A 27,607-nucleotide genomic window follows, 5' to 3' on the forward strand; every position below is an offset into this window, starting at 1 on the left:
GGGCATGACCTGGACAGCTGCAACCCCTCTCCTCACGGCAGGGCGGCTGCCGAGCCACTTTCCCCACACACGGCCGCTCCGTGCCGCCAAGGACACGGCCCCGAGCTTCTCCGTTCCCGCCCCGGCCCGGCTCCGCCCCGCGGCCCCGCCGCCGCATAAGGCCGCCTCCGCCTGCCCGCCCCCGACCAGCGCGGAGCAGAGGCTGAGGGCCGCCGGCCGCCGCCATGGTTTTGAACCCGGTGCTGGGGAAGCTGGTCAGCAAGCGGGTGGTGCTGGCCAGCGCCTCGCCGCGCCGGCAGGAGATCCTCACCAACGTGGTGAGTGCGGCCGGCGGCCGCTGGCCTCGCACGGGCCGGGAGCCGCGGGCAGCGGCGGCCGCAAGGGCCGGCCCGGGCCTGCGGGGCCCGGCGCCTCCCGGCCCCGCTCCATGAGACCTGTGGGAGGGGAGCGGGGAAATAAAGGAGATGTGTCCTTTCTGAAATGCACTCGTGCAGAGTAAAGGAGGTCGTAACCTGTCATTCAGATCCTTCAGTCCTTGCGGAGGAACGTGTTGGCCTCGCTGGGCGGGCTGCGGGAGGCTTTTGGACGGCACTTGGGTATTACCTATAGAACTTAGGTTGCTTAGTATTACCATTCTTAATAATTCAACCGATAAATTGAGCTTTAGTGGAAGAAATAACTTCAAAATATGGATGTGTGAAGAAGCACCGAGGTTCAATCATACACTAAGTTATTAGAAACATAGTATGCCTGCTGGGTGTAGTAAATGTACAAATACAGCCTAGAAGCAAAAAGTTGGAAGAATAGTTGGGCATTGTTTGACCAAACCAATCAGAAACTATTTGGTTTTGTTTTCTGTTTATCATATGTATAAAGATACATAAAGTGCAGTAAAACACCTGTAAGAATGTGCACTGCTGTTGCATGAGTAAAATGCTATGGATGGATTAAATTTAAGAAAAGCCAGTAGTATAATCCTCTGTTTATGGAGTGTGTAAGCTTATACAACAGTATAAGCTTACACACTTCATATGGCTTTTTATACTAAAAGAACAATGAAGTTACTAATGGGATTAGGTTCTAATAAATGAGGGCCAAATCAAAAATACACACCAATTTCAAAGTTCTGATTGTTTTGTTTTAGATTGCTTGCAAAGGATATGCATGCACTAAACACCAACAGAAGCACTGGGGATGTTTTTCTGTGTGTGTTTGGGGGGGAGGTGTGTTAAAGTCTATAAAACAGATGTCAAATTTGCTATTCGCTTAATATACCTTAGGGAGCAATGTTTAATGATGAGGTCAGACTGACTGCTTCACTTTCCTGTATTACAGGGCCTGCGGTTTGAGGTGGTTCCATCCTGGTTTAAGGAGACACTAGAAAAGTCATCTTTTAAAGCCCCTTATGAGTATGCTGTGGAAACAGCAAAACAGAAGGCTCTTGAAGTAGCAAACAGAATGCATGTAGTAAGTTACTATTACAGCAATGAGCTCTTTGTCTGTAGGTGGTGCATGTTACTGTGACTTAATTTGCTTGCCCTGCTTAAGTGATCCCTGAATCCTTTTTCTCCACTGAAGGCTAATGGATGTTTTCCTGTCACTTGTGAGAGGTGGTATCTTGAAATTGCCTAATCAGAAGTCTCATGCCTGCAGTTCAGGCTTTCCACAAATGGAAGCAGCCTGCATCTATTGTCAGCTTCATACCTACTCTTGTGCAGAATATAAATTCCATCGTTTCTTTCGACAGTCAGGTGTACAGCTAACTTCATTCCACATATTTCTTGATTGTGGATACAGACTCCCCAGAAAAACATTGATGTGATTCCAGTGCTTTGGTGTAGCTTTCACTGATGGAGTGACAAGAATAGCTCAGATATTGTGTGTACAGGAGGAAAGCTGAAAAAAAATATTACTCTTTCTTTGCCCAGAATGTTTTAAAACAGAATTTATCTATCTAATTTTAAGAAGGGAGAAGTTGATATTATTTCAGATTCTGTTACACGAGGCATCCATTTTGTATCCTAAATTTTATCAAAACCAGTGATGCAACTTACACTATCAGTGGTCTTTGACTTATGCCCTTGGCTGTGATCACTGTTTGAACACATAAGGCTCTTTGCTACCAGAACCTATTTGAAAGTCAAGCAGATTAAATCTCACAAAATGGACCATAATATTTTCTTAATAATATAGCTCTGAAAGAGAGGGGTGTTTGCTGATCCTATTCTAGCGACAGAAAAGGAATGTTGAACATTTTAAATTAACAGTGTTGCCAGATGTCACCATTCTTCAAAGCAAATATTGCATGGTCTCCAATGTAAATCGTTACCCAGTATTCTGTCAACTACTTTCCAGACAATGGTACAACATAGGAGAGTGGATTTTAAACCCAGCCTCACTAAATTACTTACTTTGGGCTTTCATTGCAAAATACTGTGCTGGTGATAATGCTCAGTTCAGTGGATTTCAAAATGCTTCTTCATACAGGAATTTGTAAAACTATTTCTAGATATGGTTAAACCATTTAGAGCACATCAAGTCTTTGTCTAGAAGAAGTGCCTCCCTATAAATGTTTTATTATAATGGTAACACGGGGAGGTTTCATGTCATATTGTGATAAGTAACAGCAGTATAATATGCAGGTAAATCAAAACTTAGCTATAAGGACAGGTACTGTTTAAAGTCAAGAAAGATTTACAAGGAATCTTTATATATCAGTACCTCTCATATTTAAAAAAATACTGTGCTCCCTTTTGAGAGACAAATACAAAGTGTAGTTAAAAAAAAGGGGTTTATTTGTCAGTAAAATTTTGCTTGGAAAAATGATTCTAGAGGGCTGTATTCTCTGGCTTCCAAACACTAGGCACTTCCTTTGAAGGAATTATTTGCCACCTTGAAGAGCAGATTGACTTTTGAGAATGTACTTTATTTCCTGGATCGTTTATTAATCAGTAACATATCTGGGCAGATTTGTGGCCTGAGAATGGTGTGCTCAAGCCTCACTTTTATGGTGATATAAATGTTTACTATTTCACATACAGTGCAAAAGGAGAAAATAGTGTCTGTTTTCAGGTCAGTGTAGAGCCCTACTTCTAAACCAGTAAACTGCTATTTTCTTACCTTATGTCTCAAAAGATGTTGTTCTCTTTGCATCTTCTGACAAATGCCTTCTTTCTTATGCTTTTGCAGAAGCATATGAGAACACCTGATGTTGTCATAGGAGCAGACACTATTGTGGTAAGAAGTCTTTAGTGATTTAGCATTATTTTAATTTATGACAAGTGTAGAAAATACTTATATCTTTAGGTTTAAGTTTGAAAGCTGTCTTCACTGTGAAGGTATACCTACATTATGATACATCTTTTTGGGGTTTGTTGATGTGGCTTTTAGGGTTTTTTCCCAACAAGGTAATTTTTGAAGTCTTGAGAGCTAGAAGCCTTGCTACTGGTTTTGGGGACACTAATACTGCCAATAAATATTGCCTTAGATCTCCTAATAGATAATGGAAATTCTGTTCTCAGGTGACTTGTCTGTCAAGAAGTCCAGATCATGTGAACTGTACTGTGTTGTGCCTTGTAGGAGGAGGTCACTTTGTACCTGACCTCTTCACAGAGACAGTGAACTGTCAAGGACAGAAGAAGCTGAATTATCCTTTTGTTTGAGAGGTTCACCCATTGGAGGGTAGACTATGGCACTCATGTGCTTGACACTTGCTCAACCAAAGTATCTGTGCTGCTTGCTCTACTCAATAGCATCAGGTTTGAAACCCTGGCTGAAATCATGATATGAACATCATCTCTGACCTCAGTTTCTGAAAAGTGAGAAAAAGAAGCACACTCATTCTGTTTTTCTGTTTTTAGTCTGTGGATGAGCAGATCCTGGAGAAACCAGTTGATAAGCAAGATGCCTACAGGATGCTATCAAGGTCTGTAGTATTAAGTAAGAAATGAAATTTGAAGATGCAATTTCTCTATCACTTAGATTCTCAAAAGGGTTCCACAGAAGGAATACATGCAAATTTTTTGGGGTTTTGTTTGTTGTAAGTTTAGTAGGTCAATCTTAATTTGGGATATGAAAAGTGCTTAATATTTAACTTCTTAGAACTCCAGGAAAAAAGGCAGACAAGATGATGCATTTTTGCATATATCCAAGGTGTCAAGTGAATATTTTCTCACACTGTTTCATCTTAACAATTTCATGTGGAATCTTGTGGGGGACAGAGCATGTGAGATACTTCTGATCTCATCCAAAAATATCCTGGCTAATCTTTACGAGATTATTCCTTAAATAGTCTCTTCAAAGATTCACAATCCCTTGCTATTATACATCTGTTGCTTACACAGCAGAAAATAAAGTGCTCAGAAGGAATTGGCCACAGCGTGGCACTCTGGAGCCACTGCAAGGGCCCCCACTTGCCGGGGTAAGGCAATCTCAGCTGTTCTCTGCACTCTGGCTTGCAGTGGGATCTCTGGGGACCAGTCTGGATGAAATGAGAACATATGCTCTAGTTCCCTATTACATGTTTAGTCGGAGTTACATCACCTAGCTGTTTATTGCCAGCTTTCAGCAAAGATGGCTGTAACAGTAGTATTTTTGCCAGCTGGCCTTTTCTAATGCATTTGGAGTAGTCACTTTCCTGATGTACAGTGAATGAGTTAATACCATGGGCTACTCTTACACAAGTGGTATTTTGGAGACTTGAAATGACTGCAGCTTTTGGTAGTGTTTTTTATGTGGTTATTTTGTTTGTTTTGCCATTATCTTTTCAGTGATACTGAAATAAAATTTAATAGTTTAGGGTGCATGTCAGATCCATTGAGTGATACATTAATGTAATGGTCTGCTTCTCAGAGTGTAGCAGTGTAATCAATCAGAGTGTAAGCAATGTTCTGCAGTTCACATGTAGAACATTTCATAGGACTGTTGCTTAATGGACATTTTTTGCCTGACAGATTAAATGGGAAAGAGCACAGTGTTTTCACAGGCGTGGCTATTATACACTGCTGCAGTAAAGGTATGTGTAATTTTATTACAACTCAGTATTTGTTTTCAAAATCCCTCTTATGATAGCTTGTACAAGTAAAGAAACAGGATGAAAATGTTTCATATACAGTCTGAATTAGTTTTCTACTCAAGAACTGCCTTATCAAAATATAAATTAAAGACTCCCCACAAAAGACAACCTTCTTCCTGTATTCAGTTTTCACACAGAAGGGAAAGCAACAAGACACAATGGAGTTTAGAAATGCTGTCTCTGAAAGCTATGAGACTAATTGAAAGGTCAGTGTAAGTTGTGGGATTCTAAATTAAATTCAAGTAAGGTACTACAGACTGTGAGACTGAGCTGGATGTGATCCATATCAACTTCATTCTGTGTTGTGCTTAGACCAGTTGAGGCTTAATGCCTCAGACTGTGAAGAAGCTGTAGGGAGCAATACGCCAATGTTCTTTATTACATAATTTACAGAGAAAGTGAGTAGTTTTATAGAAATTGTACCATTAATATAATTTGAGGAGTGCTTGAAGGGCATTGTCTGATAACTATGCCACGAGTCTTTTAGTAGAGCTTTTGCAGACATTCTGCTGGACAGTCTTTCTGTACACAAATTAACAGTTTTTAATCTTTTCTGGAATGGTTGTTCTTAACTCTTGTAAAATAGAATTAAAGTTAGTGATATAGTACTGCTAATATGCTAGTACAGTAGAGGGAGAGCTGCTGCAAAAGAAATAAAACGTGTTACCAAGGGATTCCTGTGAGCAACCCAGCAATGTAAATAACACCTTTAACTGTTTACTCTAGGAAGAAAGTTAAGTGCACCCAACTGTAATAGTGATGCTATAACAGCACATCTCCTTTGAAGTTTACCAGTTTGAGCTGCATCACAGTCGGATGAATGAAAATATACCTTTAGATGGCAGATTCCCCAAGAGATGCAATAGATAGCGCAGTTTTGTAGAATTATTATAAACTGTATTTACAATTTATAATTACAATGTGTTTTTTAACTTGTTAAAGGTAAAGTTTTTATTTTGAGCTGACTAGAATTTGTTATCAATACTGAAAGACATGGTAATGTCTTCATATGCACCAGTTTTCTTATTTTGTTTGGGCTTCACACTATCACCATTAGAAATTGGTTAGCATTCTTCCTTTGGTCTGTACTGCAGATATTTCTTACTCCTCCTCAAGCATTTCCACTGCTACCAGAACAGCGGTACCAGGAGATGCTTGGTGTTAATATGAACGAGTAGAGAGAGCTAATAATCTGTAATGTGCACATTCATTTGTGCAAGGCTGTTACCTTTTGAACATGATTTGGAAAAACCTCTGTCGGCAGTGACAGCAGGGTCCATACCCAGGTGTGCAGTACTTTATTGCACCTTCCCTCATCCACTTCCAGCTACAGAAGTCTGAAATTATCTTGTCATCTCTTGAGAGATGATAGGAAGATGACGGCAGTGGTTCTTGATGGGACTGCTGGATACCCAAGTCTGAAATGCAGGTGCAGCTGCACGTACCCACTTTTATGACAGCTACATGTTGGACTCTGGTATGTTGTTAAGAGTTCTTTGACAACAGTCATGAAGTTGGAAGGGTGCTTGTAGCCTTCTTTGTACTCAGTGCTGGATGTGTGTGCCAGCATCTATAAAAAGCTTTGTGTAAGGGTTGTTAATGTTAAGAATATATTCCATACAGGAAGAGCAGTCTGTTAGCGCTGACACAGGACTGCAGAGGTTGAAAATGTAAACTCTTACTGTTCTGGGAAAATTGCACCCACTGCCCCTAAAGAACATTATTAGTCATTTCATACATCTATGCAATATATCTAATTTTTCTCAAGCAAAATTGTCAAACGATTAAGAAATACAACCTAGATGTTATGCTCTCTAAACTATAATTCCTGCTTCTAATAAGGCCTTTTTCTTTCTGTAGACAATCAGCTAGAGATGGAAATCACTGATTTCTATGAAGAGACTAAAGTAAAATTTTCTGAGCTGTCTGAAGAGCTCTTGTGGGAGTATATTCATAGTGGGGAGCCAATGTAAGTAAGACCCCGATGCCACCACACAACACTTGAGAATAGGCCTTAGAGTACATTACTAAGCCAGTGTAAAACATTGTCCTGTGTTCTGTGAAATTTTGCTCTGTGTGTATAATAAATGATAGTATGGGTGATTCAAGGTCACTGTTACTTTGTTCTAGTGCAAAGCTGTCATTTCTCCAGTGAAAGTGAGCTACTTCTTTAGAGCCCTAATGAACTTGAAAAGTGAAGACTTGAAATAGTCTGGTTTAGGGCAAGCAATTGTGCAATACATAATTATCTTTCTGTTAGCAGAGGTATTCAGGGATCTTCAGTGCCCAAGACAATGCATAGTTCATTACAAACAGGTGAAAAGAGTAAGTGTTGGATAATCAGGGCATCATGGAACTGTATTGGGAGACAGCTAGAACTTGGTGCTAGAAGTTAGTTTATCAAAATCACTGCTCTGATGCAAGGAATGCCAGCTTAATTTTTACTTATCCTTGTGAAAAGTGCAAACGCAGTTTGTGTATGTTGCTGTGCCAAAATTGTCCTTCAGTTTCTGCGTTTCTGCTACACTGGTAATATAGTTACTGACCTATGTAGGCAACATTGGCAAAGACAATATACCAGACAACAGTGACTCCATGGAAGAAATAGCATGAGAACAGAATGCCTAATTACTACTCCTAAAATGATGTTCACTAGATAGCTTAAAAAAAAAAAAAAAAGTACTTATTTGGAGACAGCAAGGGAAAGGAATTTGTCTTCCCTTTGTGTTAGCTGAAGCTGCCTGAAGGCATAGTTAGCACTATGGACTGCATATCAGGTGATAGGAAGTGAACTTTTGTCCCTGTAGCTTCAATTCTGACCATGTAAGAAATTGTGGTGGTTTTTAAACTCATTTGTGCTATAAAACAATAAAGCCACGTTTTACTGGGGAAAATTAACCAATGTAGACTTTGGATATACTTCAATGCTTATGTGTAAATGAGGCATACTTTGTGAATATGTGAGGTTCACAGCTTACTGAATAGACTGATTTTAAATTGGATTATAGGGAGAGAGTATTTTGGCGGGACTACAGCTTGTAATAAATTCCTACGTAGGTTTTTGGAAGGTGATATTTACTCTGCTAGTTAGTATGAGGTTTAGGTTTAGTGGGCCATAAAACTGCAGTTTGAAGGAGAAATGACCATGGATTTTTAGGAAGAATATGAGGTTGAAAAATATTATGGGATATTCTGAATATTTCTTCTGGAAGCAAATAGCTTTAGCAGTACTTTGCTGCACCAAAACAGCTTGTGAGCAGTGCTGGTTTGTTCTGTTCATTTCCCCTAAAAATGGTGTGTGACATCAAGGGTTTCTCAGGGACCACAGGTTCAGAGAATGTATTTTATTACTCTCTGAGGCAGAAACCAATTGATCTTTGTTTATATAATCGTGTTTATATATGTTCCTATTATGTGTATATAATACAAAGCACTTACTCTGACTTTGCAAAGGAACTACTAAACAGTGTCCTATAAATTTTGCAGAAGGGTAAGAAGTATCTCACCGCAGTTTTTTTGTTTATTTTTGTTCCTTCCTCTATGTCCACTCATACAGGTCACACAATTCTATGCATACAGGTTTTTCTAAGCAAAAAGTGACCATTCCTTATTAAGAAAAAATTATATGGTAAAATAATTTTCTGAAATAATACAAGACTTAATAATCTCATGAAAAAAAATAAAAGAGAAATTACTAGTTCTCCTGAGAATTAAATTGAATCTTTTTCTTGCAAGAAGAAAATTGGCATAGTATTTAAGTCAATCACTGGTGACAGAATAATAGTAGAAATACATAGCTAACGTAAAGTATGGGTAAGGAAGGAGGGGAAATTGCTGTCTCAAGGTAGTCTGTGATGATGCTATAAAAACCTTCAAATTTTGGCTTCAGAAAGATGTTTTGCTTTTTGTTTTTTTCCTATTCCTCTTTCTACTTGCAGGCACTGTCTCTTTGGTTTTTTTTCTGTGTATCTTGTAGAAAGAAGGCTGTACCACAGTAATCCTAACTGGTTTGGGCTTATATAATGGGTAGACTTCGACCCAGCTTTTTATTTTGTAATCTTTCCCTTATGAACAATTTTATCCATCTCTGCTTACAGCTGCTAGCCTGAAAATCCTATGTGGTTTTAGTAGCTCTCCTCTGATGGCAGTGAAATCAAAGGACTCTACTGCAGTCTGGGAAGGAGGTGATGACAGAGCCTTCAGCTCTACAGTTACACATTTTACTGTGAAGGAATAAAATACAGAATATAAATGTTCTTTTCAGGATCCAATCCCAGAACATATAATGTTGTAGAAAAATAAATATATAGCCATTTCTGTTAATGTTCTTGCTGGGAGTATGATACTGCTGCTTTTGATGGTTATAATGGATTTTGCCTACCTGTAAGCATATACCAAAATAACTATAACTTCATTGAAAAATGAGAAGACATTTTAGTTATTATAATATTCCTAATTTAGTTGATGTAAAGAAGAAATAATTTAACCAATGACAAAGTTATATGGTAGTGCTTACAATTCAAGATTAAAGGAGAATTCCTGTTCCACAGTTTATAGCAATTCAGAAAATCCTATTTGCTGGTATACTGATTCCTCTGTTTGTTTTAGCATGCTATTAGAAAGGGAATCTGGAGGTAAGTACTAAAAATAAAGAGCTGTTTCTGATCAAATCGAAGATGAAAAAATTAGCAATTTTTTTTTTGTGTAGTAACCTTCTTTCTCAAGCAGTTTGTGTATTTTTATGCTACCTTAAGTTAATAGATCTGAGACTGACTGACCTTTGGTTTCTAAGCTTGCTGACATAGGCTTTCAGATTCTGCTGTTATGTAGGAAACATACTTTTAACTGCCTTGTTCCTTGTATGAGAACAGTAAAATTGTTGGGTTTGCTGCAGCTTATCTGACTTGTATATATTTCCATGCCAGTCTGTGGAATTTCCATAATTACATCTAAAGACAAATTAGATTTCCAAGGTTATTTTCTGTGCACGTACATTCCTGTGCCAAATTACCAGTATTACCATGACATCTTAAGAGCACAGTGTTGTGAGCCACAGCTCTATTCTATCTCAGATGGTTGCACAAGAGATGGATGGATAGGGCTAAATAGAGTAGTGGATCTCATTTGAATAGGTTGCTATTTTCCAAGAAAATCCTGTCTTCCCAATCCTCATTTTAAGTATTCCTCTGACTGAGGTCTGCAAGATGCATTCTGTGATCATCTAAAGGGTCTAAAAGGTCATCTTTGTTGAGCTCCTTTGGGACCTGACATTCCCAAAGGCTTTCCAGCCTCTGGTGAGGGTCAGTGTGCATCTGGTGACCCAGTGGCAGTGTTGCTCTTGGTGACACTGTTATGTTTTTGGTAGCCACGACTTGGTAACTTATGACAACACTCTGACTGCAGTCACCTGCTGCTCAGGTGACTCTTGCACTTGAACTGACTGAAGCATCAAGACCTTTGGCTCCTCACCTTTAGTCTAAATACTGATCATTTTATTTATCTTGTGATTTACAAATTGAAGTGTTGAGCCTACCTAGTAGATTTAATCTGCCTGTAACTTAGGTACTAGTCTTTATGCCAGGCTCTGCAGTACTGGTGGTTTATTAGTCTTCTGTGATACCTCTACTCTTAACCTTAGTTAGATCTATGTTACAGATTTCTCTGTTTGCTTTCTCTCCCCCAGGGACAAGGCTGGTGGATATGGTATCCAGGCCCTTGGTGGAATGTTAGTTGAGTATGTCCATGGAGACTTCTTGAATGTGGTGGGATTTCCTTTGAATCACTTCTGCAAAAAGCTAGCAGAATTGTACTATCCGCCCTCTAAACATAACGTGCAACATAAAAAGTATGACTCTATCCCTTCTGTGGACACTTTTGAGAACCTAAGTGATGGAGAAAGTGAATCTTCAAATTTCAAAGAGCACAAAGTTGGTAGTAAGTTGGACTGCGGTGGGATGCATTCCTCAGGAGCTGCTTACACTTCTCATAACACTTCTGCTGTCAGAACTGATTTTACAGTACCTTTGGAAAATCAGAATGGAGTGTCACAGAGTGCATCAAAACTTCCATCCAAAATTCTAGAGCTGATGGATGGTTTTAGAGCTTCAAAGGTAAGGGAAAAATAAAACTACTCATTACACTGTTGTCTGATACATTTGTTTCACTGGACCTCAGGTATGTAACAGGTATTGTGAAATACTTCAGCTGGCGAATGAATGTATTAATAATTAGTAAAAAAGGACCACTGACATTCTGGAGAATCTTAAGATAGCTGAACCTTCCGGTGCAGTGCAAACATTGCTGGGTTTGTCTTTTTGTATTTGTTTTTATGTGTTCTATGAAATTTCAGTTACCTATTGGATAATTTTATCTCTTGAGCTGAGAGGGAAAAGAAGTTGCAGATTTTTCTTTTTTTACTGATCAGAAGAGCGCAACTAAGCTGGAATTTATATACTCTTCAAAGAAAGCATTTAATGTGGTTAACTCACCTAACTTAAAACTGTGACAAGAATTGTATATATTATATTTCCTTTGTAACTTTTAATGCTTTGCTTTAGAATTTTGTGGAAGGCCTTAATTTTTATTGCCTTGTCAGAATGTTATTTGTTAATAACCTGTTTCATGTTCTGGATGTGTTTAACTGGTAATATCCACGCTGTATCTGATGGAGGCATACTCATAACAGCTCACAAACAAGGTCACATGCTCTGTGTTTCAGCCAGGCATGATGGGAAATGCATAGCTGGACATTTTTAGTACTCCCAAATTTTCTACATAGTTCCAGTGTGGCAAAGACAGTAGTGAAGAAAGGGAAGAAGAAATGAACAGTGATCATTCTAATAGATCACTGGTCTCCATCAAGCTATTTGTGTTTTAGGAAGAGGTGGGAAAAAAGCGCTAAAGTGGCTGTGAAATGCAAACTTGGAACTAAAGATCCATCAACTTTGAGATGAATGGAGGGGGGCACAGCACACAGTGAACAATAGTTTTGCTGAAACAGTGGAGAGCTGTGCTCAGCTCTGAAGGAAGACTGTAGTGTGGTCATGTGGTGTGGTTCTGTGGGCGTGCTGCTTGCAGGCATACAAAGCTGTCCTGAGAGGTTTGGAATAAAGTGGCTTTGAGGTTGCTGCATTTGGGAACTTCTTGTGTACCTATAGGGAGTGATGTATTTGAATGGATGAGATGATGCTTAGCGTTTCTTCAATTTAAATAAAAATACAGAGAATCATCAGCACGTGGTTGTATATTACTTATACAATTTACAGTGATGTGATGCTGAAGAGTTTTGTGCAGTGAAAGACATTGGAGGCTGGAAATTAAAAGGAAGAGTTTTACTTTCTCATTACTCCAGTATAAAGTCATACTATCAAGTACTGAATCACATGCTGAGCTAGTGGGATTTTTTTTTCCCAATTCATGGATCTTTGTAAAATTAATTATCAATAGTAATAAATTGGATCTGACAAAACTCATCATGTTTCCATGTGCAGAATAGGTATAAGGACACAGAAGCATTTATTTCCGCAAAAACTCTCAAGTTTTTTTCATTTTGATTCTTGGGTGAATTTAGTGATTCTTCAAGAACTTTATAAAGCAGAGTAAAATCTCCTGCATGTGAAGGTATTGCTGTCTATTTTCCTCTGAACTGTTGTGCTTCAGAACAGGAGGGATCAGGGTTAAATACATACAAGTTTAAAAAGTTTGAAGTTTTCTGTGTTTCAAATTTACATAGTCTGATCTGTACTCAGATCTTTGACATTTTTTCTTCTTTAATTTTTTTTTTTTTTTTTTTTGAACTGAGAATTACTGAATAGGTAGGGCAGCCAAGTTTTCTGCCTTATCTTCTCACCTTCTTTTTCCTGTCCTAATAGTTTCCAGTTGGCATCAGTCCAAAGACTGGGCAGGTCTCGGAAGCCATCTGGTTGTAAACTAGATATAATTGGCTCGGTATTGTGAAAGCCTGAATTATAATAAATCTCAGCTATATGTTCTTATTAGAATAACAAAGATGTTATAAAATAGAACAAAAAGATGTGAAGATGATAGAATATAAATACACACAGTAGCAGACCTACCTTTCAAAGAATCTCTTTTTTTCCCTTTATTTTTTTTAAGCAGAATGTCAAGGCCCTTCTTCCCTTGATTACCTTTAGATTTAAATTTCATTATAGTTGCTTGCAGTTGTAAGGAAATGGATTCTGTGATTCTGCATTTGCCTCCACTGTTGTGCTCTCCATAAGTTCCTTGGTTTTAGGTGTTTTACCTGCTTCAGAATACAGACACTGTGGAATTGCAAATTAATTTTGAATGGAAAGGTATATATTACCATACCTCAATAACTTTACTCTCTGATTTGGTTTGCACGTCTTTAAAAAAGTTCAGCTAAGATTTTCAATTTAAGGCAGCCATTGCCCATGAACTTTTCTTCATCATCAAGCACTAGCTGTTCTTTTGTCCCCATTCCATGTGTACACACCCTGTTAAAGTGTGCCTGTAGTACAGTTGTCCTATGAAGTTTTATTCCTAACGTTTTTGGGTTTTTTCCTTAATTTTAATAAAATAAAGACCTGTTTTTTGGCAACTGAAGCTGTTACATTATCTTAGTGGTTACATTATCTTAGAGTTTTGAGTTTCTTATGCTTTGGGTATATCAAATTTAATTTTTAATAATTATTTAATAATAGTTTTATTATCAAATTTTGGAATTGGTTCATATGCTTAAGAATGTTCTGTTATGTCTAACAGCCGTATAGATGGGCAAGTGCTAAATATCTCAATAAAGTGTCTTCATACAAAATTTGTAGGCTGTGTTCCAGAATACTGTGAGCTCCCTTCTTTCCCGAACACCATTGTTAAAAATTGTTACTTGGCCAAGATATTGAAGCCCTTTGAGAAGGAAGGAAGCAATTTTTAGGAGGTCTGTTAAATTGTGTTGCAGTAGTTTAACAGTAGATGTGTAGAATAATTCTAGGCGAACAATATAATTCTTTTGTTTTTTGATTGCAGTCTTTTAAACACAGCATGATAACAATTTCTTGCCTACACATAGGCTCTGTTTGTAGCCTCTAAGCTGAAGATATTTGATAATCTGAAAGATAAAGGTCCAATGAAGGCTGTGGATATTGCAAATGATGTTGGAACCTCTGTATGTGGAACTGAAAGACTCCTTGATGCATGTGCTTCTCTTGGATTACTGGAGAAAACACCACAAGGTGATTAATTTACCCTCCCTGCAGCTGTATATGGTACTAAAAGACAGGCAAAACTGGAAGAGATGCTTTTAAGGTCACAGGTTCTGACTTGATATTGTGGGTAACTTTTATTTGGGGCAGAGGGGGTTGGATTCCTTTGCTTTCATTATTAGTAGCTGGAATTGTTTCAAGTGGGGGAAGACTTTATGCAATGAACACATTCAAGTCTCCTTTATGGAAACCTTAGATTGTTTTTGCTCTCTGGACATAATACCGACCGAATTTCTAAGAAAAGGTTGCATGGACAGTCCCAGGGAACAGTGTAGTAGCTCAGATCTGTCATCTCTATTTGAGTCACAACAACCCCATGCAGTACTACAGGCTGGAGGAAAAGTGGCTGCAAAGCTGCCCAGTGGAAAAGGACATGGTGGTGTTCAAGAGCAGCTGAACATGAGCCAGCACGTGCCCAGGTGGCCAGTGAGCATCCTGGCCTACATCAGCAGTAGCGTGGTCAGCAGGACCAGGGCAATGACTGTGCCCCTGTGCTCACCACTGGTGAGGCCACAGCTTGAATCCTGTGGTCACTTTTGAGCCCCTCGTGACAAGAAGGACACTGAGGTGCTGCAGCATGTCCAGAGAAGGGTAATGGAGCTGATGAAGGATCTGGAGTGAAAATCTGATGAGGAGTGGCTGAGGGAGCTGGGGGTGTTAAACCTGAAGCAAAGGAGGGTCAGAAGAGACCTTACTGCTCTCCACAGCTAAGTGTGAGGAGGTAGCCAGGTGGAAGATGGTCTCTTTTTACAAGTAAGTAACAGCAGGCTAAGAGGAAACAGCCTCAAGGTATGCCAGGGGAGATTTAGATTGAATATTGGGAAACATTTCTTCCAAGCATTGGAACAGGCTGCCCAGGGAAGTGGCTGAGTCACCATCCCTGGAGGTATTTAAAAGGTATGTAGATGTGGTACTTGAGAACCTGGTTAAGTGGTGGACTTAACAGTGCTGGGTTAAAGGTTGTACTTGATAACCTTGGAAGGCTTTTCCATTGAAGTGATTCTGTGTTTCTATCTAAAATGACCGTCAAATTCCATTTCCTGCTGCAGCAGTGCCCTCAGTCTTCGGCAGAGGATCAGGCTTTTAATAGGGAGAGTTCTGCAATCTGTCCCTCTTTGTGGACAACACTTTAAACTTTAGTGCTCCTAACTGAATCAGTCCATGAATATGTATGTAAATGGGGGAGTCAGAATTAGGTTTAACTTTTTCAGTCCACACTATGTAGTTCTAAGTTTCCATGTGCATCATTTACATTGTAAGACTTGAAATAGTTAGGTGTGAAGAAAATAAAAGGAGTCTTTTTAACTGTTAAAAGACAAGGGAAATCAAGAAGACCTAAAGACAAAATGGAGAAAGCTTGAATTCAGGGAAGAAGCAGCCATAATCTAAACAAAAATACAGTCAAGAATGAGGAATGACTGTTCTAATACTGTCCCTTGAATATTAGGTACCTGAGGTACTCTGGTTTAAAATTAAAAAAAATAAATCGGTGTGTATCTATATTTTCCAGCATTTAAATTCTTTTTTGAAACTAAGTACTTGCTCCTTTAGGAATAACAAGACTCAGAATTACTTTTGTGCAAAATTTTTAATAATAGATCATATGATCAGGATTTACTGGTTATTTATGCAGGGAAACTTGCCTTCAGAGTTTAAGCAACAGTTGCAAAGTACTGAAACTAAGCTGGTTACAACTCTATTCTTCCCATAAGGTTACAGTAATACAGACTCAGCAAATACCTACCTGACCTCAGATGGTAAATACTCCCTTCATGGCTACATTATCCATTCTAATGACCACCTTTGGCCTCTCTTCACAAACTTGGAGTCTGCTGTCAAAGAAGGGAGCAGGCAGAATCATCGAGCCTTTGGAAAGAAAGCAGATGATCTATTTAAGGTAATATAAACTCTTATTAGTATTAAAACCAGCTGTGAGGAGCCCAGAACTGATCTAGGGGCAAATGGAGACAGAGCTGTCTGATAAAGTTTGTCAGTCTCAGAAATGGTGGAAACACAGTGCAATTCACCAGTCTCAGGTTTCTGTTCCCTTCAACTTTAGGCTGTGAAGTAGTGGAGCAATCACAGAATATATTCGGAAATTGGAGTGTTGACAAAAATTCTCCAGATGAAGTGTTGCCCATCCCACTGACACACTCTCAGAACAACCTCTGGGCCTGATTAATTTATGTTTGTGTCATTTCTATAACACCAGATGGTACCTTACACATGTACTCCTTCCATGTTGGATGCCAGTCAGTTGATTGTGATGTGCATCCAGTTTAGGCTGTGCTGTGTAGTCAAAGCTGGTTTGTGTTGATGCAGTGGAGAAGGGCTCTGATCTCCTTTATGAAGTTTTGTAGTTTTGTATAAGCTTCAAGCTGATACCTATTACTGATAAAATTGTAATCCTTCTGTTTCAATCTGTGGTATTCCTTTTCCAATGCTAGCCCAAGTGGATGTGATCAGACTGGAGAATCACTTAGAGGTGTCACTAGCCTAACTTGTCAGTACCAATCTAGTGAAGTAGGTTGAGAGGCATAAATATTTGTGCCTGTGTAAGCAGAGAGCTGGTAGTGTGAGCAGTCTTTGACAGGACTGCTGACTTAAATTGTACTTCAGACTACGTCCTGAGGTCTTTAGTTTGTATTAAACTTCAAGATGGTGATGAAGGCAGTCTCCTGAAAGAGATGTCTACATCCCTCATGTATAGTCAGTGGAACAAAATAAGGACTTCTGGAGACTTAAAAGCTCTGCTAGCTTCATGTTAGTACTTAAATAACTGGAGGACAAAAACTCCATTGGAAATCATTCAAAAGGTCTTTAAAGGGAGTTAAAATACTTTGCTTTAGGATAGCTGTTGCAGTAGAAGTCTAAATTTATACACAAATTAAGTGGTTTAATTAACCACGGGAGCTCATCCTTGGTTAAACATCTGGGTTGTCACCTTTGCTTGGGTGATGCTTGTATCCAGTTTGGACCTGGGCTCCATATGTGTACAGGATGTTGTGCCTGAGCAGAATCTATGAGCTGCCTATGGCACTGTGCACACCACAGCCTGCAGATACTTCCACTTCATGGTAGTTGCAAAGCCAGCCATAACTGGTGAAATCTGTATAAAAGTGAAAGATAAAGGGATTTGTGTATGTGTCCTTGAAAAGGTAAAGGTATGAGATTCTGCTACTGTATGCTTCCTTGTTCCCTAATCAAAAAACAGAACGACCTTTAACTTAAAAAGTTTCTGATTTATGGTATGGTGCAATTATCTAGTTATTTTTCCATCATGGAAGAATAAATGTTTGGGTCAAATGAAAGCAATTTGTGAGGATATCAAGAAGGAGCACTAGAATTTTTCTTTCATTCTCCTAAATCTGTCCTTTCAAGATGTCTGTGTGATCAGAATTCTTGAGGGGATGCAAAACTCTGCTTATCACTGCAGCAAAGGATTTGGATGAGCAAATAGTCAGTGGCACTTTTAATGGACCTTTTCATTTTGGGAATTCTGATGTTCACCGACTGCCTTGGTTGTACATAGTTTTAATTAACTATGAAAATAAACTTTAATTACACTGCTTTTCCCCCCTTTTAGGACTATTATCACAGCCAGGAGGTAAAGCAACGTTTTATGGCTGCCATGCACAGCATTGCTCGCCTGACAGCAAGAGATGTGGCTACAGCATTTGACCTTTCACAGTTTAAATCTGCTTGTGATTTAGGAGGTATTGCTTGTAATTGAACTTGTATACAAATTAAAGGGAAAAGCTTGATTTCAGTTCCACATTTTATTGCTTAAATGACATGTATATTTTTTTTACTAGTACTGCAGTAATATTATCTAGTGTTATTTTTCTGATATTGCAATGTCAGGATAAAAGAACAGTGCAGCTAATTGAAAGCGGAGTTACCTAAATGGTATTAGAAAAGCTTAAGATTAGTGAATGTTTGTCTCAGTTACAGAATTCAAGACAGAAAAGAAGATAGTGGCTCAGGTGATACAGCATTGGGCTGGGAGTGCCATTTTCAGCAGTGTTGTTGCTCTCCTTAGGCATATCCAAGATCTTCAAAAGTAATGAAAGTAGTGAACCACCACTACCGGAGTGTCAAACCTGAAACACTGCACTGCTAAAACAAAAGTTTTGATTCTTTTCTAATGGGTTTGTTTTGTGTATTGTTGTAGTTATTAATATCTAATATGTCCATCAAAATGTTGAAGACCAGTGATATACCGGAAGAAACTCTGCTTTTCAGCAATCCTTTTTTTTAAAGGAAACCCTGTACTTGGAGATGCACAGAGGAAGTGTTATTATATAGGGAAAGATCCATAAAGGACAAATATTTTATTTAGTGCCTGAGGAGGTAGACAGCATCTCAGAGGAATTAACCCAGTATTGGTACAAGCATTGCCACTTGTGCAGAGAGTCCAGAACCTGACAGTCTTTACTATGCTGGAGAGTGTTTGTCAAATTTCAGGTATCAGTGCTTTGTAAAATGCTAAACAGTTAGAGGTGTTCTTCTCAACTAATAGAAGTATTTGCCTTTTCATTTACATTTTGATACTCCCCAGAAAAACTCTGAGGTACTGATATAAAAGGTCTCATTTGCAATTCTGTGTCAGTAAGGAGTCATGCCTGCATTCCACAAGCTTTAAAACCTTGCTCTATCAACCAGGAAGTCTTATTGCCCATGTCAGTTGTTGAGCTGTCTACTCTGGTTCTGATTGGATGTCTCCATTTCACAATGTTAGATACAGCCTTGTCTTTAAAAATGACTGCAAATTCTGGGAGAAAATACTTGATTTGACTTCTTTAAACTCTTAACAGGTTGCACTGGAGCTCTGGCTCATGAATTAGTACAACTATACCCAAATCTCAAGGTCACAGTATTTGACCTTCCAGAAGTCATTGCAAACACCTCTTACTTTCAGCCTTCAGGACAGCACACTGCTCCAGTAACATTTGTGTCAGGTAAATGTAGCACTTGATCATTCTTCTGGTTTCTTTTATCTTTGAGAACAAACAGGTTCTTTTGCTGCTACTCCAACCCCAAACATATCTTAGTACAGGGCAATATAGGTTCACCCATGCTAAATGGGGACATAGTGTTTTTCAAGACAGTGGGGATAAAAAAATGGTTGGAGAATGTGGTTAAAAATGAATTAATTAGTAATTTTTTGAATACCACTGGAAGCAGAGGCTGCATGTGCTTGTCTGAGGTATTTCATTTCTAGACAAGATCAAAATGGTGACTACAAAGAACTTTTTCTCCTTCCTTGCTTTACGTTTGCTCTCCATTTTTTTTAGACAATTCTTGCCTATGATCTGCTCTTTAACTACACTTTCCTCATCTGCAAATCAGGGCATACCTGTACCTGTTCATTCCTGTTACTTTTGTACTCTGCTGAAGTGCCTTGTTTTTGCAGTATGTACTCTGTGGTTTCTGTAGGAATGTACTAACTTTGTTTTCCAACAGGTGACTTCTTCAAGGATAATCTTCCAGAAGCAGATCTTTACATCCTTTCACGTGTTCTTCATGACTGGCCTGATGAAAAGATACATGTGCTGTTAAGCAAGGTATCAGCTGTTTGCAGACCAGGTATGGTTTTTTTTATTTTGTGAACTTAAAGGTGCATGTTAATGTACCTTTAATGAGCACTGACTAATGCTTTTCTAATATGAACTTATGATATTTTTTGTTCATTCATAGTAGCCTTTGCTTGAATGTGTAGGCTTGCATTATGATAATACCTATTAAGAAAAAGAAGGAAACAAAGTTGCAAATAAAACTCTATATAATAAGCTTTTACTATAGTTGCAGGCTTCACATATAACTGTATCATATCCCCACTCTCTGTCATGCCCAGTCTTTCTTACTAAGCCCTGTATCATCAATTAAGTAAGCATGTGCTTATTTCTATACATAAAATTAGCCCAACTAAAGTTTCTTTGGGTAAATCAAGAAGCAGCAGTTTGTTTTGCTGTTGTTTTGCTATCTCAGTAGTGTCCAGAATATGGTAAACTGGCTGAAGTTCAATGCTACTTTATGCACACATACAATGAGAAATACGCAGCCTCTTTGACCTTCTACTACATTTGAATCATAGAATCATCAGAGTATCTGAAGTTGGAAGTAACCCATAAGGATCATCAAATAGAACTCCTTGCTTCTTGAAGGCTTAACTAAAACTAGTTCATATGACTAAGAATGTCATCCAGGTGGTCCTTGAACTCCAGCAGGTTTGGTGCTGGATCTGTAGCTGGGGAGCCTATTCCAGTGCCTACCACCCTCTGGGTGAAAAATCTTTTCCAAATGTCCAGTCTGAACTTTCGCTGATGCTTCATTCCATTTCTTTGTGTCCTGTCACTGGTGCACCAGAGAGAGGATATCAGCACCTTCCCCTCTACTGCTCCCTTTGAGGAAGTTGTACATGGTGATGAAGTCACACCTCAGCCTTCTGTTCTCCAGTCTGAACAGATCAGGGGACCTCAGCTGCACCTCATGAATCTTGGCCTCATGGCCCTTCACCATCTTGGTCACATATACCGAGGCACCCAAAATTACACACAGAATCAAAGAATATACTGGGTTGAAAGGGACCCATCAGGATCCTCAAGTCCAACCTCTAGCTTTATGCAGGATGCCCCAAGGGTCACACCGTGTGCCTGAGAACATTGTCCAAACACCCCTTTAACTCTGACAGTCTTAGTGCTGTGATCACTTCCCTGGGGAGCCTGTTCCAGTGCCTAGCCATCCTCTGGGTGAAAAGCCTTTTCCTGGTACCCAAACTAAACCTCTCCTGACCCAGCTTCATGCTGTTTCCTTGAGTCGTGTCACTGGTCACAAGAGTGAAAGATCAGTACTTGCCCTCCATTACCCCTCGTGAGGATGTTGAGGACCACAATGAGGTCTTCCATCAATCTCCTCCAGGCTGAATGAAGCAAGTGTCTTCAGCTGCTCCTTAAAAGGCTTTCCCTTGAGACCCTTCACCATCTTTGTGGCCCTCCTTTGGATGGTCTCTAATAGCCTAATATATATATATATGTATATATTTTATATTGTGGTGCCCAAAACTGCACACAGTACTCAAGGCAAGGCTGTACTAGCAAGGAGTAGAGTGAGATGATCACCTCTTTAGTGATCATCTAACTAAATCACAGGATTTAATGATCCTGTGCTTGATGCACCCCAGAAGACGGTTGTCCCTTTGGACTGCCAAGACACACTGCTGGCTCATATTCAGGCAGTATTAAAGATCAAAGAAGACAAGGAGCAGAAAAGCCTGACCACTAAGATCATCTGATTCCTTAATGCAACTGTAGATCTGAAGTTTGTTTCAGAGATGAGGATGCAAAATAAGGCCTAGCCCATAAACTATAATCCTGATTATAAGTTATGAAAGAATTTTGGGTGACTGTCTTAATCTTATGCAAAGTTTGGGTTATGACAGATGCTTACAAGAGTTGTTTGGTTCAAATGAAAGCAAGGCCGGGTTTAAGAAAGGCCTCGCTAGGCAGGAAGTGATCTCAATTTCTGGAGACAGTGCTCTAAACTCTCCCTTCTTTTTGACAATTAAATGGTTGCTTCCAGGAAGAGATCATTGAAAGTAAACTTCTTTCACTGATTTCCACTGAAGACCATTAAAAAAATCAGTCTGAGGGGACCTCTGTAATTGCCTCTGAAAAAACACTTTTAAGTTGAAGCTAAAAATACTTACACAGAACCACCTTTGGTTGTTTTGGAAATGCAGGAAGTGCCTTGCTAGTGGCAGAAACGGTGCTTGATGAGCAGAAGACGCACCCTTCTGTAGCTGTGCTACAATCCCTCAGTATGACTGAAGGCAAGCAGAGAAGCAGCTCAGAATATAAACAGCTACTGGAGAAATACGGATTCACAGATGTACAAATTAAGATCACAGGAAACTTATTAGATGCTGTTCTGTGCTTCAAGAAGAATCTGTCACTGTAGTGTGCCCAGGAACAATCTGGGATGCTGAATTTTCACCCCTTGTGCAATATACCCATCATCAACCAGCTTGTATTGGCAGCTGACGATCATTTTGGCCCTTTGTCTGAAACACAGTTGTTACAGGCCTTGGATAGAAGTTGGAGTGCAGCTTCTGCCAGAGTGAATTCGGTGCATTTTAAAAAGTGTCTGGGGCAGGTTGAAACTCCTGCATGTGAAATACCTTAATGTCTAATTCTTCTGCACACTGTATTAAGCTTAGTTAGACTTGGCATAGCTGTGTATAGCCAGTCAGGTTAAAAATGCAAGCTTGTACTGAACTACATTAATACTTTCATTTTCTTGGACCTTAAAATTAAAGAGAATTCCCCCTCTGCAGTGTATTCAGTGGTTACTACTAATTTTTTTCAGAAATTAAAAATTAATACTGTACCATCTGCCTGAATTTGGAGATGATAGTCCTCTTTTTCACTGCTGTGTGGGACTTTACTCAAAAACATCTCATATATATAGTCTTTTTAAGCACTTCTTCTGCAAGCAAAAGTGAAAACAGAACAAACTTCAAACATGTTGCTACAGTAACTGTAGTGTCACAGAGGAACTTCAGCAGCCTCTGGCCTCCAGCCACAGTATCTACCTGCACAGGCTGCAGCTGAGAGCTGTTCATATGGCTTACTGTCACTTCTGGGGTTTTGTGAATATGGCTGAATGGCCATATATGCTTTCTGTCTCGTTAATTGAGATGAGTTTTAGGATTTATGTATAAAACCTTGTATGAAAAATAAAAAAATAAAAGTTTGTTCATGCCTCAGTCTTTAATTGGAGAAGTGCATGTTGTATCCAGTCTCTTCAAGTAATTTGTCACAAATGTCACCTCTCCTAATGTTTATTTCTTTCCTGATACTTCATTGATACTTATATTTTCTTTTTAAAGTGTAATAGAAGGCTCTCTGGAAATGAAAGTTATACTTTCAGACTAGCTTTCTTTCTATCATTTGTGAGGTTTTTGCCTGTCGCTTGTACAACAGCAGTCCCAATAAACCAGTGTACAAGAGGCTGTGCCAAATACTGAATCGCCAACCTCAGCAAATCAGAGAGGGCTAATGAGGAAGGTTAAGAGTTGCATCTGCCCTGATGTTAGTTAATCAGGAGTTACTTTGCTCCTTGACCAATGGGTAAAGAAGAAGTGCCACAGTGGCTCAACTCATCAGGAGAAACAGGCTTCCTACAGAGCATTTCAGGTGTACAAAATCAGGGAAATGTCAGACTTTACCGCATTGGGGTTTTTAATTCTTAGCAGAAGGTTTCTGTTAATGGAATTTTGACTGATCTTATCTGTACAGACATTTAAAATAGATAAGGCTGAATATTCAAATGAATAAATTTAAAATGTTTCTTTTCCACATTGACATGAAGCTTGCTCTTAGCTTAACAGGTTTGTATGTGAAGAGAGACTCATTCTGGCAATCAGATGTGTCTCATAGTTTCTCATGAAGTTCATAATGCTGTTCCTTAAGCTGCTCTAAGCTGTGTGAGTCAGAAACAATCAAATCCTAAAGTGGCACACCTGTAACTGTCACAGACTTTAAAACTGTGCCCCTAAGTACTATGTCCCTGTAAAATTTGAATAGAATGTGTTTGGCTACCACTCAGCTTTCATTTACTCTGTGATTAAGGCACAACACTAAGCATTACTCCCTTGGGCATGGTGTCTGTAGTCATGTACCACAGCTTTGCACTCTCAGGATAATTAAGTGTTGGAGCAGATGGTCCAGGGAGGTTGTGGAATCTCTGTCCTTGGAGGCTTCCATGTGTGAAGCCAGTCCTGAAGAAGCTGAGCTGATTGCAGAGCTGCCCTGCTCTAAGTGGGAGGCTGGACTAAAAGATCTTTTGTGGTCTGTTTCAGGCTCAGGTGTTCTACAATCATGTGATTCAGCCCAGTCACCTGAGGATTTATAAGCTCATCTTACTAATATACAAAATTAGTTTTTCAGTTGCTCTGAATATCTTTTGCTGACTGGTAGAAGGAGTGGATTTATTTGTCTAACACTGAAAAGATTCTAAGCAATATGCATAACTGAGGAAAATTTTCCTGACATGAAGAATGAGGAGGGGTTAAATTTTAAAACTTTTTGACGATTATTGAATGTCTGAGCTGTACAAGTTGGAATGGCTCTGAGGAGATTGTCTTAAAGGTCAGAAAGGTATGAATGTTACATTGTACTTCATAATAAAATCATTCTGAACTGCTGCTATTTTGATCTGAGTTGGTGTAAGGCCAAAAGGCAAGTATGTATCGCAGTGCTTTTGTCAGTAGCCCTCCCTTGGATTCCCTTTCCCCTCACAGGTCTGAATATGGAGAAGAAGACTCTGTAAATCAGATCATTTAAGTTCTGCTTTCATCCTTAGGTTAGTCCCACCACAAAGAAATCTGGTCATACAGGAAAAACGTACAGAATGTATTGAACAGAAACCCTGACTTCTCCTTTGCTTCTGTAATGCTTGCCATCCACGCTTCTCTCTGCTTGGCATAATTTCAATATGAATGTGAAGCAGCAGTATATATCTCAAAGAGATGCAACTCTATTCCTGTCTTACTGTTTTCTATGGTCCTCATGCCAAGTTTACAGAAGTCATCCCCTTTTCCCCTGAAAACAGAAACGTGATTTGACTTGTGAGTGTTTGATCACTCCAAACTGTGAAAGGGAATTTCCTGGGGTTTGTGAGAGGAGTGGATTATTCATTGAATAGTGGATTAGTGGATTTAATAGCAGAGCAAATCCATAAATGATAAAGGAAATCACTCAGGTCTTGTAGTTTGCACCCCTCTACTTGGTACCAGAAACTTTCTTGCCTGATAATGGATTAGAACTGTTGCATGCATTTGTTTTTAAATTAGGCTGTGCAATTTTGCTGGCTGAAATGGTGTTGGATGATGAAAAGAAGAGCAGGAGCACAGCTCTGCTGCAGTCTTTGAACATGCTTGTGCAGACAGAGGGAAAGGAGAGAAGTGGCTCTGAATATCAAGCTTTGCTGGAACAACATGGATTCACAAATGTCAGAATCAGAATAACAGGAAATTTGTTAGATGTCATTCTCTGTGTTAAGACCTAGAAAAAATGTGTTAAGCAGTAGTCTGGATGTCTTATACTTGTGTTTGATGTTTTGTAATTATCCAAATACATTCTCAACTTCCCATCAATACCATAAACAAGAAATGCAACAAGAAATGTCAGCTTTGTGGTGTTACTTCTAAAAGGGGGAAAGATTGATTAAATTTATTTTAGACTTCAGTAGAATGATGCCAGGAGATCCGGTGGCTGCAGAACACGTGTCGGACACAAATGGTGTCATCAGCCCAAGGGCAGTATTCACACTGCTGAAAAATCACTGTTTCTTCATACTTGGTGAGAACACTAGAGTTAGAATAGTAGAGTTTTAGACCCTCACACATTGCTTTGCCCCTCTTCCAGGAGGTTAAGGTTGGTATCATTTTAATGCTCCCTCACCATCCATTTTAGTATCATTTTATATTACATCTTCTACTGTAAATAAACATACTCTAATCAACTCTGGAAACAGCTACTGCAATGGTGTAAGATTGGAAACAAGAACTGGAGCAGCAGCTTCCTGAGAGAGTCAAGACAGATTGCTCTGCTTTGAGAGAGGCTTCCAAAAAAAGGCAGTTATATAAAAGCACAAGTTTCCTCTGTGATTGTAATTTGAGATTAAATGTGAGGGCACCGAGTTTGTTTCAGGAACACCCACACCTTTTTAGCCCTACTTAATTTGTGAGCTCTTATAAAAGTGGATAGCAGAATATGAGATAAGGAGGGGAAAAAGGTGAAGAAACAGAAGAAAAAGCATGGTTTTTCTGGAGAAAAAAGGATTTCCCCCAGTCATATGCAGGTGAACTCCCAAGCTGAACAGAACATGACAACTACAGACTGAACAAGTTTCCCATTACAAGTTATGTGCCTTTTACCTTAATTGTTCATACTGATGATACTTGAGAGTCTTAGAAAATGAAGTTCTTTTTAAATCAATAGAAAATTTTATGAAGAACAAAATATCAGTCTTGCAGACAAGGTATTGTGCTAAGAGAGTATTAAGTTATGAGCTTTTTTAAAAGGAAAAATGACCACACTGTGTGTGCCTCCCCCCTGAATGAATGTACCACAGCATTTCATAAATCATGTTTAGAATATGGTCTTCTAACATCCTATGTGCATAACCCTCTGTGAGCGCAGCAGTCACTTCAGTCTATCTGTATTATGCTTCAGAAGAGCACACAGTTTACTTTTGATCTTCTGGTGTGCAAAAAAAAAAAAAGTATAGTGACATATCTTGTACTAGAGCAGAGACAAAGACTATGCCTGGCACCTTTTCTTCTCTTGAGAGACATGCTCTCATTTTGAAATCCTGCAAAGTACCTACATGTGTAAGCAGTGGTTTCTGGCATCTCAGCTACTGCAGCTTTGTGGTTCACCAGTCATCTGTTTAAAAAAAAGGTTTGGCCTTATTTACTTTGAGTGGAAACACCCACTAAAAGTGAAAGCAGGTGATGTGAACTAATGCCCTCCAGCTAGAACAATTTCAACACATTTTAGAAAGAATAGGTATAATTTCAGACAAAAGTTTGACAGGTTCAAAATATCAATTTCAGCATACAATAAAATTAGCAAAGTTACTGATGGAAACCACGCCTGTCTTGGTAGGGGCGGGAGTCCCTGCCATGAGTGCTTGCTCTGACAACCTGCAGAGGAGGTTTTCACAGCATCTAACTTTGAGTGCCCATACAAGAAGCTGGAACTACCCTGTCCTATTGTCCCTCTATTGTCCCACAGGAAACTGCAGCTAAGTCCTTTGGTATTCCATTGTCTTGGATCAGTTCAGTGATATACAGAAAAGCCCCATGATGGGACCCTTGGCACTGGCAGTGCTAAGGAGGAGGTGGGAACAGAACTTGGGAACAAGGATATGCCATGGACCAGCATTACCCAGAGGCTGGTGAGCGTGGAGCTAAACTGACAGTGCCTGAAGTCTCTGTCCCTCCTAGACTGGCTTCCAGCAGTTGCTGCAGAGCCTCCTAGTTCACTTGCTTGTGCTGCTCATTGACTACTGCCTGGGCCCCCAGAGCCACACCCCAAAGTGCTCCAGCGGCTCACACTCAGCTTCACAGAATCAGAATCACAGAATCAGTTATGTAGGAAAAGAAATCTCAGATCATGAAGTACAACCCCTGACCCAAAACCACATCAGCAGATCATAGCACCAAGTGCCACATCTACTCTTTCCTTAGATACACCAAGGGACTTGGACTAGACCATTTCCC

At 39.3% G+C, this 27,607-nt stretch overlaps 1 protein-coding gene across 2 annotated transcripts; it reads left to right on the plus strand.

The window, feature by feature from the left end:
- The first annotated feature begins 135 nt into the window (after positions 1-135).
- On the plus strand, positions 136-25,502 carry ASMTL (acetylserotonin O-methyltransferase like). Of its 2 annotated transcripts, none has more exons than XM_068182619.1 (13): positions 136-317; positions 1,336-1,467; positions 3,190-3,237; positions 3,861-3,925; positions 4,953-5,014; positions 6,935-7,043; positions 10,758-11,184; positions 14,124-14,286; positions 16,029-16,213; positions 17,903-18,032; positions 19,134-19,277; positions 19,783-19,905; positions 25,172-25,502. In XM_068182619.1, the coding sequence occupies exons 1-13, from the start codon at positions 225-227 to the stop codon at positions 25,384-25,386; spliced, it is 1,896 nt and encodes a 631-aa protein (XP_068038720.1). In that variant the 5' UTR covers positions 136-224; the 3' UTR covers positions 25,387-25,502. The 2 variants fall into 2 exon arrangements, with proteins under 2 accessions (XP_068038720.1, XP_068038719.1); XM_068182618.1 differs by lacking the exon at positions 25,172-25,502 and adding an exon at positions 22,058-22,317 and having other exon boundaries at positions 139-317.
- Positions 25,503-27,607: the final 2,105 nt, after the last annotated feature.

The sequence above is a fragment of the Anomalospiza imberbis genome, chromosome 2, assembly GCF_031753505.1.
Source record: "Anomalospiza imberbis isolate Cuckoo-Finch-1a 21T00152 chromosome 2, ASM3175350v1, whole genome shotgun sequence".
NCBI classification, from domain to species: domain Eukaryota; kingdom Metazoa; phylum Chordata; class Aves; order Passeriformes; family Viduidae; genus Anomalospiza; species Anomalospiza imberbis.

What these genes read in the sequence shown, in the direction of transcription:
- ASMTL (XM_068182618.1), top strand. Translation starts at nt 225, where the DNA reads ATGGTTTTGAACCCGGTGCTGGGGAAGCTGGTCAGCAAGCGGGTGGTG. An exon ending in TATACACTGCTGCAGTAAAG is followed by an intron (nt 5,015 to 6,934) that starts GTATGTGTAATT and finishes TTCTTTCTGTAG; the next exon opens with ACAATCAGCTAGAGATGGAA. An exon ending in AAGCAGATGATCTATTTAAG is followed by an intron (nt 16,214 to 17,902) that starts GTAATATAAACT and finishes CCCCCCTTTTAG; the next exon opens with GACTATTATCACAGCCAGGA.